We start from the raw sequence: 15800 nt of genomic DNA, 5'->3' as shown, positions 1-15800 counted from the left end.
ACTAGGAGGGCTTCTATCTTGCTTAAGTTGGTTCACACCAACCTTTGCAGACCTACGAGCATGGCCTCCCTTGGGAAGGTCAAGTATTTGATGTTCTTTATCGACGACTTCAATCGTTATATATGGCCCTATTTTTTGGAGGGCAAGAGCAAGGTGTGCTCCTATTTTTGCAAGTGGAAGGTGTTTCCAGAGACACATATCACTTCCAATGTTCGTAGCATACAAGCTAACCTCTTTTCTCAGTTTTCCAGGGATCACATCATTTGGAAGGAGTATACCCATCCAAATACACCTTTGGAGAATGTAGTGAAGCGTGTGAATCGGGCTATGCTAGAGATGGCCTGATCGATGTTGAAGCATTGGGGTCTTCCTCATACCCTTTGGAGCTTCCTCATATCCTTTGGGGTGAGGCAATAGCTACTACGGTTCACATCCGCAACTATTCCCTAGCTTCTACACTACTAGACATGACTCCCTATGAGGCTTTCTTTAGTCAAAAGCCCTCCGTGTCTCACTTCCACATCTTTGGATGTGATACATTTGTCCATGTGGACAAGAAGAAGGGATCTTCCTCATACCCTTTGAGGTGAGGCAAAGCTACTAGGATTCACATCTGCAATTGTTCCCCAACTTCAGTGCTGCTGGACATGACTCCCTATGAGGTTTTCTTTAGTCAAAAGTCCTCCATGCCTCACTTCCACATCTTTGAATGTGATGTCCATATGGACAACAAGAAGAGGAAGATGAAGCTGGACTCGAAGTCAAAGAAGCTCATCTTCATAGGCTACAACACTACCACAAAGAGCTATGGACTACTCTACAACCTAAAGACATGGAAGCTTGAGCCTTGAGGTGATGGGGGATGTGATCTTTAACGAGGCTTTGGCCTCTGAGGATCCTATTGATGGTTCTATTCCAAGTAATTATTCGTCATCGACTGACCCTCTCCCACCCTCAATTCCTCTCCTTCCTTCCAAGTTGCCTCTTAGCACCCCTTCTCCCCCTCCTCCTCCTCCACCCTCTACTCCGACTTCCCTACCATCTTTGATGGATGCAACTACTACTTCTTCGTCGCATACTTCCACCCCTTCAACCTCCCCTCTAGAGTCTTCTAGGGCTGATCTGCTGTCAAAGGGGAAGCCTTCTTTAAATGAGGAAGATTTACCTTTCCTTGGTGAGGGGGAGTCCCTTTCACAAAAAAGTGCATTACACATATCACAGGCTACTCAATCTTCCTCACAGCAGGATGAGCCTATTTGGATTTCTCATTGGTACCAATAGCTCATGCAAGATTTAGGTGTTTCTCACTTTCTTGCTTCTCTTACAGGTCCACGCATATCCACTAGCTTATAGGCCTAACAAAATAGTTCACTTTGTGTGAACTATGCTCTTATGTCACAAATTCTTCGTGCCAATGAGCCTACTCATTGCGGATTCCAGGTCATTGCTTCATGAAGAGATCAATTGCGTCATTCTCTCACGCAAGATTTAGGTGTTTCTCGTTGGTACCAATAGCTCACGCAAGATTTAGGTGTTTCTCACTTTCTTGTTTCTCACTTTCTTGCTGCTGTTTTTTCCTGCGTTTTTAGTTTTTCTCTCTCCTGCAGTCTGTCTTGCCTGCGTTTTTAGTCTTTCTCTCACCTGCTACCTGCGTTTTTAGTCTCTCTCTCCTCACTTGAGTTTTTGTACTGGTTGTAACCTCTTACTGTTGGTCACATCCTCCTCCCACTAGCAACTCGCTTCCAGCCCTTCCACTGCCCTCCCACCCCTTGAGGCGAACATTGTGGTTCGTGCTTCACACTGCCCTCACACCTCTTGAGGCGGACATTGCGGTTTGTGGTTCATGGTGGCTGACCTCTTCCTACTTTAACAAGCCACACCGGTACCATGGCATCTCCCCCAACACATTGCCCTTCTACTGGATGTTCCTACTACGGCACGACCAATCATCCCACCGAAGGCTGTCGACTTGGACCTTTGCTCGCCACCCCCCGAAGTATATGCATCTTCCACCAAGCACTCCTTGTGCCACCTCTCCTTTCTGGGCCACAAAGATCATTCTGCATCGCCTATCGGAGTACTATGCTCAAGGCAATAAGACACATTCGATGCACACTAAGTCCTTTCCAGCACATGGAAGATCGATTGGTGCTACGACCTTTTGGAGATCGTCGCAATGCCAGCGGCAATCTTCTCCCACCTATTTTCGGGTACAGTGGCTTCCACGACCTAGGGATCTGCAGTCCGCTCCATCGAGAGATAGTGATTGTTTGATACCGTCTCCTCATCAGTCTGCTCCTTCGAGAGACAATGACTACTCGACTCCTTCCTCTTCTTCGGCTACCCAGTCCGCTCCACTGAGAGACAGCAACTATTGCCCACCTCTTGCTCATTCTGAGCCCCACGCTTCCCCACCCTCGACTACTCAGGTTCGAGAGGCTACCTCTGGGAGCTCTTCAGCACCCCAAATACCTTCTTCAGCACGACCGATGGCACTTCCTTCGTCGTCAGACATTTCGGAGTCCGTGATCCATGAGTTTTTGGATTCCCTATCTACTTCAAAGGGGAATGTTATTTCTTTGCCCTCAAAGGGGGCATCTACTTTTTCGACTTCAGCAGGGGCCCCTCCACCTCCCATATCAAAGGGGAAACTTACTCCACATGAAGTTCTTCACCCATCCTCTACTTTCTTGGGATGGTTGTCTTCGACCAGTCATCTCTTCTACTGATACCCAAGATCTTCAAATACCACCTAAATTGGGACCTCGAAGGTTCAACCGCGACTTGGTGACGAGGTCTTCATATTCCTTCCAACATGGATGCACAAAGCTAGTGGCTTCTCTCCCGAGGTTGAGTTTCGGATTCTCCAGTTCACTCTGTCTACAGTTCTTTCCTGGAGGTTACCTTTCAGGTGGAAATCTTGAATCTTAGGGATCCTCTACATCTTCTTTTTCCTCTTCTTCTTGCCTTGGTCACTTGGTCAACATGGAGCCAACTCATAAGATCGAGTATAGGCATATCCTTATGGTTCTCGGCACTACACAAAGTCCGACATTCCTCCTATGCATTGCATGTTTTCATCATCTTTGTACTAGAGCGCTTGGGCAAGTGAACAATTTCCCCACGAGGGACACTGTCCAAGTGGCACCTGCTGCATGAGCATTCTTCCGCATGTTGCAATGCATCTCCACCTCACTCTTCGCTTGTTCCCCTTTTTGGGCCTAAGAGGGGGTGTTGAGAAACCCTTCACCCGCAGTTTGCATTTTTGTGTTTCTATGTTTTGCGTTTAGGATTTGCATTTAGGGTTTGCAGCCCTAAAAAGGGGCACCATCCTAGACTGACTATGTCTATTTATAGGCCACTCTCTCATTCATTCACTACGGCTGATTCATTCAGTCCGTCACCTCTTCTTTCCAGCCTCTCCACTACCCTTACACCCCTTCAGGAGGACATTGCGGTTCGTGGTTCGTGGCTGTCTTTATCATCTTCCTTGTGCTACGGCACCCTTGTTCCCTTCTATCGCATTCACTCCATGATTCGGAACTTCATCATTCTATTCATCAGAGTTTCTTCTCTCTTCTCTTCTCTTCTCCATGTTTGCGGAGTTCACTCCATGTTCCTCTCCGCAAACCCTACTATCTCACTGGTACGTCATCTTTTGACAGCTTCTATGGTTCCTCACATGAGGTTGTTGGGTCTTCAAACACTCCCAAGATCTGAGAGGGGGTGTTAGCCTGCCTATTTTAGTTATGTCAATATGTCATCTCCTAGTTGTGAGCTCTTGTCAGAGTCTGCCAGAAACATAGGAGCTCTGGCAATTTAGGTGCATTTTCTTTATTGGTCGACTTCCTGTGTGCATTCATAGGCTAGTTACTGCTTTCCACAGTCTGCCTATACTTGTCAAAAATTGTCATTGTCATCTAGGAGTTTTCCAAGGTAACCCCTATTTTTTCTTCAGTGATTAGCATTAAATGCTATCAGCCAGCTTTTTGGGCACCTACCAATGTAGATTGATCATATTTGAGCATTTATTGCTATTTATATCCAATCCCCCCACTTGGCAAACATACACACTCTTCAGTCTTCAATCTTCCCTTTGCAAGTGTGCACTCCAACTCTCCGTGATTCGTGCTACCATCGTCATCAGCCTGGTCTAGTTCCCTCATTGATGCTTTGGCCTGCGTGCAAGGATTGATCAATCCATCATTATTGTATCAGCATTCTTCTTCAGTCAATGTAGTATTCTTCCTTCATCTCCCTCCCTCTCTCTCTCTCTCTCTTTCTCTGTGTTCATGTTTCTCTTCCATTGCGCAGTTTCACAAATATTTCATGAAAAACAACCACCCATATAGATTATATCACCAGATGCTTGACTTGACTATGGAAGAGAGCTGTCTCACATGCTTGTGACATACTAGCACATATGTTTAATAGAGCTGTATGCAAGGGCTTCCCTACAAGCTGGTCATACAATACTATAATTCCACTCTATTAAGAAACACGGATCCTTGAGCAAGGTTTAGCTATGGTGGCTGGAATTCATGGACAAGAAGCATGATGACTTAGAGTATTACTTAAGTGAATTAGGTTTCAAGATAGATTACCTTGGACGCATAAACACAATCTTGAGTAGTCATAGACAAGATTGAAAATACAAAGTACAATAGCATTCTCATCAAATGATTGTCAAGTACACTGCTTTATAGTTTCAGGATAGTTCCACTTTTCCCTATTGTGCCTATGGGGTAGAGGACAGTTCTTCTAGGCTATTGCATATTCCTTGCCTTACTGCTCCGTACAAAGAGGCTATCATAGAAGTGTGATTGCATATTTGTCAACACCCCTCCTCAATCACACCTATAAAAACATCGAGTATCCAAAGGATGTCATGAGTAGAACCTTGCTAAGTGTAGATATGGAAAAAAACAACCATATAAAGCTAGAGGTTACCACAAGGCCTCGCTAAGTGTGCAGAGGCTATAGTGCACACATTACATGAGGGTTACAAGGCTTATAATTGGAGCATTAATGTAAGTATATACAAGGCTTAAAAAAGTCGATCTGAATAGTGGAAATAGAAGGATTGATGAGACTTGTCCTTCTGCTCTTAAGTGTCTTCTTTTTCATGGTCTTCTTCATCTTTGATAGTTGCAAGGTAGACCCTCTGTGGCCTTTTCCTAGCATGACAAAATTTTTCAAGGTGCCCAATCTTTTTGTACAAGTCACAAACAATATATTTCTTCCCTTTGTACTTGTTGACATAGAGTAACTGTTCTTCCTTTGAAGTGCTTGCTTCTTCTTTACCTTTGAGTTTCTTCTCTCCTTCAAGGAGTGATGCTTCGATGTCTACCAACTTTGGATTTGGCATATTAATTAGTGTGATGGAGACATTACCAGATTCTCGAGGAAGACTCTTAAGCAAGACTCCAATGCATGCATCATCCATTTTTAAGATAATCCCTCTAAGTTGAGTTAGCAGATTTTCCATATAATTAAGGTGAGTTGCAAGGGACGTATTAGCCTTCATATCCAACCGGAAAAACTCAATCAACAATCCATATTTTGAAGATTTAGATTAGACACCAAACAGTGTGTCCAACTATTCCAACATGACATAAGATGTATCATATATGTCTACATGGTGGATATAACTATCATCAAGCCCAAGCTTGATAATTGCCTAGGCTTTGTCATCATTCTTTTACCATACTGCTAAAAGAGCAACATCCTTGGATTTCTTCTCCTATCCACTTGTTATTGACCATAGACCTTTCTTCATGAAGATTAACTTTATCCTTGTCCATCATGAGTGGAAGGCCGTTCCTTTGAAGTGGCATGACCATGAATATTTGCCTATACTGGATGGCAAGAGCAACAACAAATTAGTACCAAATATATTAGATCAGACTAGCAAATGAGTTGACAAGGATTGTCTCAAGGGTCACAAGAGTTTTTAGTGTTAAACAACACTGAATGAGTATCAAAAAGATACTGCACTTGATATTGTTGTTGATTGATGTTGTTGTAGACTTCTCCCCTCCTTGCTGATTTGAAGTGTAAATCTTACTAGACACTGCGTGATAGAATGAATCAAAGTGGCACTAACTTGGTTGAGCCAAGGGAAGTAGCAAAAAAGAAGGGATTTATAAGCTTGAAGAAAAGTGGCTATGGCTGCCACAATTAGGGTTTTGATAGGGGCTTGGTTTTTTCCTTCTAGCAGATTGAGAAGTACACCATTGGGGCTGATTTTTGGTGATGAGAGAGCTTAGATACCAAGCTTCAAATGCCCTATGGCCATAGGATAGATCGCGGACTGTGTTGATAGCGGCAGCAATGTGACTAGATACAAGCGCAAACTGGGCAGCAACTAACGATTTCTGCAATGTTGGAGTGGGAGGTCACCAATTGAAGAGAAGAAGTGGAAGCAAAACAAAGTGTATGCATCAATCAAGGTGCAGTAGTGTCTGAGTGAATAGAGAGTGAGTGAGTGAGAATCGACAAATAGGTGTGTACCAATGTGGTACACAGATAGAATAAAAGAATGTACTTTTACTTAGGGTACGGTACACTTACACCCGCAAGGATGAGTTCACATGTGTAAAGTAATATACACACGAGAGTAGCATAAGGGCCTTTACACCCAACAACCTCCCACTTAAAGGTCCTAAGTGAACCTTTAACCAACTCCACTAGTGGAATGCAATGCTCATGTTGAGTTTTTGCAAGACTTTTAGTGAGAACGTCTACAGGGTTATCCTATATTTTGATGTTAGTCAATGTGACTAGACCATCATCAAAAACCTGTCTAATGAAATGATACCTAATAGCAATATGTTTGGTATGTGTATGAAACATGGCATTCTTAGTCAAGCATACAACACTCTCCCTATCACATCCAAGTACAGGTGTTTTGGTAGACAGCCCAAAATCCTTGACCAAACAACCAAGCCAAACAAACTTCTTTCGAAGCTAAATATATTCAGCCTCAGTCGTAGAGAGTGCTACTATTTTTTGCAATCTAGAGCACCAATCAAGGTAAAGATGTACCCGCTAGTAGACTTTGAGTATCCAAGTTACCTGCCATGTTTGCATCACAATACCCTTGCATATCTAATGTACCCTTGGTCAGAGTGAAGCAATGCAAAAGCGAATGACCGTGACAAAGAGTGAATAGAGAGAGAAGAGAGAGAGAAGAGAGAGAGAGAAAGAGACACTGAAACGCAGAAAATCTGTAGTGAAGAATGATGTATAAGGATGTAGAATTATACACAGGTGCAGAGAGAATATCTGCGTATGTCTCCACCTCGAATATCTCAGTCTCCATCAGCTGCGAGAGCAATCTCCGCAATCTGCATCCTGAAATCTGTGAGACACAACTGACCAAGACTGTTGAATACACAACCTATTTACAGGCTGAAAATAATGCCTGAAAATAATCAGGTCAGCTGCAATTAATGCAGCCAACTGCTACAGTCCGCCGACTGCTGCCATGTGGCAACTGGCCGACTACCTGCCACATGGCACCTAGCTGCATGGCCCTACCTGCCGGTCCAAGTGACTCTAACACCTCCTCTCAGATCCTCGACAAGGTAGCAAACGTAGGGACCTAAATGCAACTCTCATTGTCACACCGCAGAATAGTAGGACAAGTCTGGGGGCAACCAAGCTCTTCCAACAATCGCCGAAGCCACACTATCTCACATGTGGTAGAAGGTGCGGCCCGATACTCTGCCTGAGTCGAAGATAGGGCGACCATGGGCTGCTTCTTGCTACTCTAAGAGATAGCACCAGCACCCAAGCTAAAACAATAACCAGTAGTAGACCGCCTTTGGTCCACATCGCCAACCCAATCCAAATCACTCCAACCTACAAGAACAAGATCGGAAGCACTTGTACTTACTGGATAGGAAATCCCGAGGTCGAAGATCCCCCTCAGAAACCATAGTATCCTCTAAGCAGCTTGCCAATGCACCTGTTGAGGTGCACTCATGAACCCAACCAAGAGACCTACAGCAAATCATAGATCAACCCGTGTGTTGAGGAGCCAAATCAATGATCCAATTAGCTAACGGTAGCGGGTAGCATCCACCAAAGGAGAGTCTGAGTGTGAAGTGGCCTTCCAATTCGGATCCATAGGAGTAGAAGTGGACCAACAATCCTCCATCTCAAAAGTCACCAAGAGCTCCTGTACATATCTCTACTGAGAGATGAAAACCCCCCTCTGAGTGTGATAAATCTCGTGGCCCAAAAAGAAATGGAGAAGTCCTAAATCTGTCATCTCGAACTTTTGATTGTCTCTTCAACCTTTTGGGCATGGTGGTCACCTGTAACAATCAAGTCATCAACATACAAAACAAACAATACACAACCACCCTCGGAAGTGTGCACATAAAGCTGTGAATCGGCCCGAGAGCACCGATATCCCAACTTTGCCTGGATAAATGAGTCAATCTTCTCGTTCCAAGCACGCGGAGCCTGCTTCAGGCCATACAAGGCCTTCTTCAACCTGAAAACCTTCACATCTCAGGAACCTAAGCCAAGAGGCTACTCTACATAGATCTCCTCCTTCAAATCACCGTTCAAGAAGGCCGACTTCACATCCAACTGAAAGACGGGCCATCTCCTATGACCAGCCAAGGCAAGAACAGCACGAATAGTCGCCATACAAGGCAGTAGGAGCAAAAGTATCATGGAAATCAACACCTAGGCGGCGCTGTGCAAAACGTTTAGCAACAAGGCAAGCCTTGTGCTTGTCCAAAGAGCCATCACTATGGTACTTTGTCTTGAAGACTCATTTGACACCAATCACCTTCTTATGAGAGGGACGAGGCACAAGGTACCAAGTGCCGTTCCGCACAATAGCCTCCAACTCCGCTTCCATCGCTTTCCGCCAATGATCAAACTGTAAAGCCTCCTTCGCAGATGTAGGCTCTCTATCGTGCATAACACGGGACATCAAACAGTAATTAGAGCAAACAAGCTCCATAGTATGTGCTTGGTGTCTCCATGACCTCCGCGGTCCTTCGCTGCCACTCCTCAGGGACCCCCTCAATCCCTGAATCTCGAAGCGTGTCATGGGCCCAACAAGGAGGCCGGATCTCCAATGAGAATCTAACCATGAGAAGGCCGCAAATGAGTAACACCTGTGAAAGGAGTCGTGTGCTTAGAGGCACCAATGTCAACTATCCACTCCCCAATAAACGGGGCCATCAACACAGCATCAGAAGATTTCTCCTTCTTCTTCTTCTCCTTGTCGAGGCAATCCTTCTTCCAGTGATCTATTTTGCCACAAATGTGACAAGTAGATTCATTGTCTTTGTCCTTCTTAGATTTTTCCTCCTTCTTTTGGTCCTTCCCTTTCTTCTGAGAGGATTGACCAACCAAAGCCTCAAATTTTGAAGCATTGGTTCCTTTCAATTGCTCCTCTTAGTCCAAGACCATAGGAACCAACTCTTCCCACTAAAGAGTCTTAGACCACCCTGAAGCAATCAAGGCGGAATAAAAACCACTGAAGCAAGGCGATAACTAAGAAAAAAGAGTTATCGCCATATCTTTAGAAGTGCTCACCTTCCCTGCATTTTGAACCTGTATCTAAAACTAGCTTTTTGATATGCTCCCGCATGGATGATGACTTGTTGACACTCATGGTCCTCATTTGCACTTCCAAAGAGACTCGCTTCATGAGGGTCATCCGATTATACATCTGATCCCAACTCCAGCCATATCTGCCTAGCCACTATCAAATGCTCTATATGAGAGATAACAGCTGTAGTACATAAGAGAAATAAAAAAGAGCGAATGCGAGCATTGAGTTTATCCCAATGTGCCTGAGCCTTTGCCAACTCTGCCTTCTCACTGGAAGAGAGTTTGGACTCGTCTCACGAAGAAGGATGATTGATAGCCTCTGTCAAATCATAGGACTCCAATATGGCAAGCATCATGATCCGCCAGATGTGATAGTTCTCGCCATTGAGCTTTTGATCTAAAGGAAGAGCCAGTAGGACGGGCCATGATCGCTTGAAACTTTGTCTCAACCTCAGAAGGCGTCTTCACCTACAATGCCTACACAAAAACACAAAGAGCAGCCCCCTCTAACTGTGAAAATACAACCTACTAGGGCTTTGGTTCGCTGATCCCGCTCCTTCTTCACCCGTCGGAGGCGATGAAAAGGTAAAATCTGCACTTGAAGGCCCAAAATGTAGCATTCTTCCTTCTCTAACTGCAAAAAAAACAACAATAGCTTCAGCAAATCTTCTCCTTTCTCACACACCCACGCTTGCCTCAACCTTGTTCTGATGCGCAACCAACCCACTTGCACTTGAACGCTGAAAACGCAGCCTTGTGTCATGCTGAAAACCCCTCTACAGATGGGTCCACCCTAGGTCATTTCTTCAACGCTTTGATACCATGTCTTTTTTACAAGTGAAATGTGGCTAATTATATTACTCAAAAAAACTGATTACAACAGAGTACTCATGGTCAACAGACAAGCTGGAGCTGATGAAAATACACTGATACATCATATATACAAGCCTCTCAAGGCGGTCTGGGGAGGATGGGGGCAAGAAGCCATGGAGGGGGGGTGTATCGCCATCTGGGGCTACCTGCCTGCATCACGAAGAAGAGGTCCTGGCCGCCCCAAGTGCGCATGAAATGTCATCGGAGTTCCTGATGGGCCCTGGACTCGCCCTGCACCTGATCCCATCAGCCTCGAAGGGAGTGGATGATGGAGGTCCAGAGCTCTGCTAAGGTTGCCTCTACTGAAAGTCTCTCTCCACCGAAAGCCACCTGACACCGTGCCTTCCATATATGCCAACCAATAAGACTCCCTATGATTTCCCATACCTCAAAGCGGTCTGTTGTGGGCTCCAGTACCTGGCGGATGGGTAGAGCCTCTAAACCCACCACTGCGCATGACCCTGCCTCGATAATGAATATCATATCCTGCATCGCGGCCTCATACAGAAGGTGACAGCCTTGGCTGACAGCCTGCCAGAGCAGAAAGCTCCCAAAGAGATACATCCAAGGCTGGGTGCTATGCAGCGAAGAATGCGGCATACTCCTCTCCACACGAGTTGTGCCGCCTCACACGACCAAAGGCAGTGCTTTGGGCTTTCCATAGACTGCTGTGTACAGCGCTTACAAACTCCCTCCTGCATCTGGGCAAGCCACCTTCCCACCGCCAAGCCTCCATGTGCCACCAGCCATAAAAAATATGATACCTTCCTCGGCCTCCAGCTATCCCAAAGGCAGTGCCAGAAGGTTCGTTGGGACGGCTCCGTGATGTTGTGCTCTGCCCAGTGCCTACTACGTGACGGCGCCCAATCCATATCCTCCTATATCAGTATGTGTCTGCCAATCCTGGCGGTGTACTCCAAAAACCTCGGTGGCTTCTTGGTGACCACAGTGGCCAACCAAAGCCACTCTCCCGAATCCCACTCCAGCTCAAATGGCTGTCCTTCCATATCCAAAGACACCACTCCCTGAGCTCTTGCCAAAAGACCAAAGGGTCCAACCGCCCTGTCTTCCCCTGAAGGCCAATCACCCGGATTCTCTTCCATGAAAGGACACCTATCCCCTCATCCTGCTGCCCTCTATCAAGAGCCAGACGCCCCCTCTCCTGCACTGTGAAAAAGGTCCCAGGTGGAGTGCCACCCACTCTTCCTGCCACCTGTAGGGGCTGAGATCATGTGCAAACCTTGAGATCATCTACAATCTCTAGTCCCCACCACATTTTTCAGAATAGTTCTATTAGATTTGAGTTTCTTTTTCTTTCTATTGATGGACAACACTAGACATGGTTTTACTCTAGCATAGTCCCATTGTAAAGTTATTTCTTAGCATTTTTTCATAGGCCACTTACTTATTTTAGTGTTATCTTCACCTCACTGATGAGATGGCATTAGACATGGATGTACTTTGGATTTTGTCTCATAGGCCACATTGGCCTACCGATTCAGCCTCTCGATGTTAGATAGACCCATGCGGGACATTTTAGGATGACCAAGCTCCATGAGCAGTTCCACACCATACTTGGAGCACATATGAATTGTACCCAGCCTATATACCATTTTGTACCTACTCAATTAGTTTATCATAGCATCAGATGGTAGCTTTATTGGGACCTAGAAAGTTTCCCAGACATTTTGTATGTAATTTTTTGGTCTCATAGGCCAACTTGGCCTTTCGTAGATGTTAATATAGCACACACACTCTCTCTCTCTCTCTCTCTCTCTCTCTCTCTCTCTCACATAGTAGGCAATTGTATTAAGTACGTAAAAAAGTACAAGATTACAAGATGCAGGATGGCTCTAAGCCATCATCCAAAATATCAAAAGCACAACATGTCCAAGAGTAAAAAGATATGATCATGATCAAAAGTACAAAGGAACTAGGTGGCCTGCAGGGGGGCTGAAGAAACTGCAGTGTGCCAAAAACCAAATCCTGTCTAAGGAGGATATCTGCCATCTCAATCATGTCAAGCTGCCAATGGAGGGCTTCTCAAGCAGGCTGTATAACTCCGCAGTCCACACGCGCACAAAGATGTTATCCAACGGCATCTTGACAAACCTTGTGAGACCCTAACTTTACTAAAGTTTGGCAGACCCTAAAATAGAGCAGGAACAGCCAATTCTCCCCTATTCCATGGTAAACCCATTCTCAAAAGTGCCATATGAACTGATCATCATGAGTTCGGACGTAGAATGGAGGTAAGAACTAGCACATTGGGAAGGTTGCTCAATTTCACTTTGATCTGTCATAGCCATGGCATCAAACAACCCAAAAGTGCTGCAAAATAGATACACTGGTATAGTGACTTTAGAGCAATTCAAACCAAACAATAAGACATGAGATCCATGGCAAGACGAAAGAGAGTCTTAAACGTAGCATAAGCCAAATACCCACCTCCCTGTATGCCTATCATACTCACATTCTGACATATTCTCTCTATTGAGCAACATGGAGCATAATCAAGCCCTTTGCCCAGAAGAAAATAAATCTTACCGTCAGTCACAGACTCACAGCATCCTTCATCCATACTTGAAGGATGGGCTCTGTCTCATGAAGAGGCTTGTTTTGCGGCTCATAGCATATAAAAGGCATTTCACATAAATTCAGGCATAGCTGCTGAAGATGAAGTAGTGAGGTTGATTATGGAAAGCTTAAGGCATCTGCCCTGGAAGCTTTTCCAGGGATCTCAACTAGAGTAGTGATGGGCTCCTCACTTCGTTTCTAGCAAGGTGATGCTTGGAAAGCAAAAGTAGGAAAATTTTGTGACTCTGGATCCATAGCAGAAGTACCAGGTTCAATGGAGCACAAAGCATCTATACACAAATGTATGCAGACAGGGATGCATAACCATCAGGTAGCTGCATGGAGCTTTATTAATGCTCATAGACATAAACAAGGTTGCAATTTGAATATTCAAATCCAGAAGTAGCAAATACTAAATGAAAATGGTTTAGACACACTAGGCTGTAGTATGATAGGTTCACATACAAGGCTGCGAAACTGTGAGCACAAGTCATCTGATGCCTGGAAAATGATCAAAGGATTACTGACCTACAGGTCAACCCTATAGGAGTAAAAATTGGTGGCAACCTACTAATTGGCTGGTACAGCTGTAACTCTCTCGTAAATTGGTCTGGTTGGAGCCTCCAGTCTCACTCCTAATGAGGACATATCACTGATTCTGTCAATTTATAGCTCAATGCTGGTCTTCCTTCTAGCTAGTTGGTCTTACACCTTATTCTCTAATACGTTTACTGGAATATAACCTTTACCTCGTTCCAGGCAGTAGTCATAGACTCAACTCCCTTGCTCCAAATTAAATTCAAGATGCTTTTAACCCTTTCTGCTCATCAATCAAAAAACAACAGGCTCATGTACTTGATGAATTGGATGTATAGTTCAAGATATGACTGCAAATTTAAGTAAGCTTCATATTAAGCTAAGTTGTAACTTTGTGAGACCTTTAATAACTCCTGTACCTGGATCCTAACAACTTTTTGTCCTTTGTAGTGTTTACCAAAGAGAGCGTGCTTGCTGCTTTGAGCTCAGAACCAGGCCCCAATACTGTAGGTGCTTGTGCAGCAGCAACTTGCTTGATTTTAGAAGCTAGGACCCTTGCAGCTTTGTCCCTTGAACCCAATCCATTAGCACTTACACTCATATTTCTCCATTTATCCTATCAAGTTAAAACCCAAAAAACCAGTATTCCACATTATTCAATCAAATAATAACAAGTGTCCACATTTCAGAACTCCATACTGCTTATTCAAGAAAACCAGAAAAACATGTAAGCCAGTGCCATGCAACCTGTTCAAAGCACTCGTGAGCATGTTTCTAAATATACTGCAAACGTTTCAAGCATGTCAATGTACAGTCAACAAAAGTTTGATATGTCTTTTAAGCATGCCAATCCATAGTTTTGGCATACATTCTCCACAGAGCTGAACAGAATACATTCAACAACAGTTTAATAATAGTATATGAAACACAATGTAATGCAAATTTGGAAATGTCCTACTGCAGGCAAAGTAATGTAATACTTCAGTAGATTAGAGTCAATGAATTGTGACTCATGGGAAAAAAGACAACTCTGTATGTGGAAACAGAAAACTGGTGTCAACCCATTTTGAAATTTGGAAATCATGTGGAACACACATATTCCTTTCTTGGACTTTGTTAAAGAGAAGGAAGAAAATGAAGCGCAAAATGAAGTATCTAAAGGACTGGAGGATAAAGCTGCAAAGAGAGAGAAATTTTGAACAGCTATGATGATTAATTGATACATGCACTCCCAAGGGCATTGCCTTCCAACACTCCCAATGATCATCAAATTTAATATGACTTCATGAATTGTACCTCCCACAGATCCTTCCTTTTTTAGAGAAAAATTAAGACATCCCCTCAAGTCACAATATCACAAGGCAAAGTATGAAATAGCCCTATAGGGACTTTAAAAGAAAATTTGCAACAAAGTGAGGCCTATTACAAAGCCTAAATGAATAACTAATCAAAAGGTCTATAATGCCAAACCATGTGTGGCTAAGAATGAAAGGAAGAGCCAGATTTCAGGTCTTTAGAAAAGAATACTCATTCTCATAGTCTCCAAATCACACGGTATACTCTCCCATCTTCTTCAGAGAGTGGATAATCTCTATCCAAATCCTAGTGAGATTCTCTATAGTAAATATGTCAAGTAAATCTACAGCAAATCAACGGCATGACTACATTTGGCAATCAAATGTACCAAGCAATGATGCTAGCTATCAACTCACTTTCTTAGAGGGTAATGCATTGTGGTGGTGGACGTCACTTTTAATGCAACGTGGAGCACCATCGAGATGGGTACAATTCAATCGAGTGTTTTGCTTTTGCATGGTTGGCAAGTACCTTTGAGATGGATGTAATGACCACTTATGGATGGTTCCCAATGTAAGAACTCGGTAGTATAACAAAAAGTGCTCGGAGGCATTGCTACCCATTACTTCCTATCACCCTGTTGTCAGAATGCAGTGATGCGGAAGCATAGGACAAAGACTAAGAGAGAGTGTACACAGAGAGAAGAGAGAGAGAGAGAGAGAGAAAAGGAGACAGTGTAGACGCAGAAAATCTGTGGTGTAGTATTCTATATAAGAGTGCAGAAATACACAAGGGGGCAGAGGAAATATATGTGTATGTCTCCGACTTGATGACCTCGATCTCCGTCAGCCCGAGCACAGTCTGTCTCAGCCAACAGATCTTCAAGATCAGAATCTGAAATCACTGAAGAGTGAATGATAAAGTGTGCCACA

At 44.1% G+C, this 15800-nt stretch overlaps 1 protein-coding gene across 2 annotated transcripts in view; it reads right to left on the bottom strand.

Moving 5' to 3' along the window:
- LOC148039984 (telomere repeat-binding factor 1-like) overlaps positions 1 to 15800 on the bottom strand; it is a 111027-nt gene that overhangs the window by 56306 nt on the left and 38921 nt on the right. For both annotated transcript variants that reach the window (XM_087695548.1, XM_087695540.1), the window contains exon 2: positions 13992 to 14188. In XM_087695548.1, coding sequence (XP_087551674.1) covers positions 13992 to 14188 — 197 coding nt within the window. The remainder of the gene's footprint in view (positions 1 to 13991; positions 14189 to 15800) is intronic.

This window comes from Lygodium microphyllum, chromosome 2 (genome assembly GCF_053477565.2).
Source record: "Lygodium microphyllum isolate KBCC chromosome 2, Lygodium_microphyllum_v1.1.10, whole genome shotgun sequence".
Classification (NCBI taxonomy): Eukaryota; Viridiplantae; Streptophyta; class Polypodiopsida; order Schizaeales; family Lygodiaceae; genus Lygodium; species Lygodium microphyllum.
This window is presented reverse-complemented; position numbering and strand designations above follow the sequence as displayed.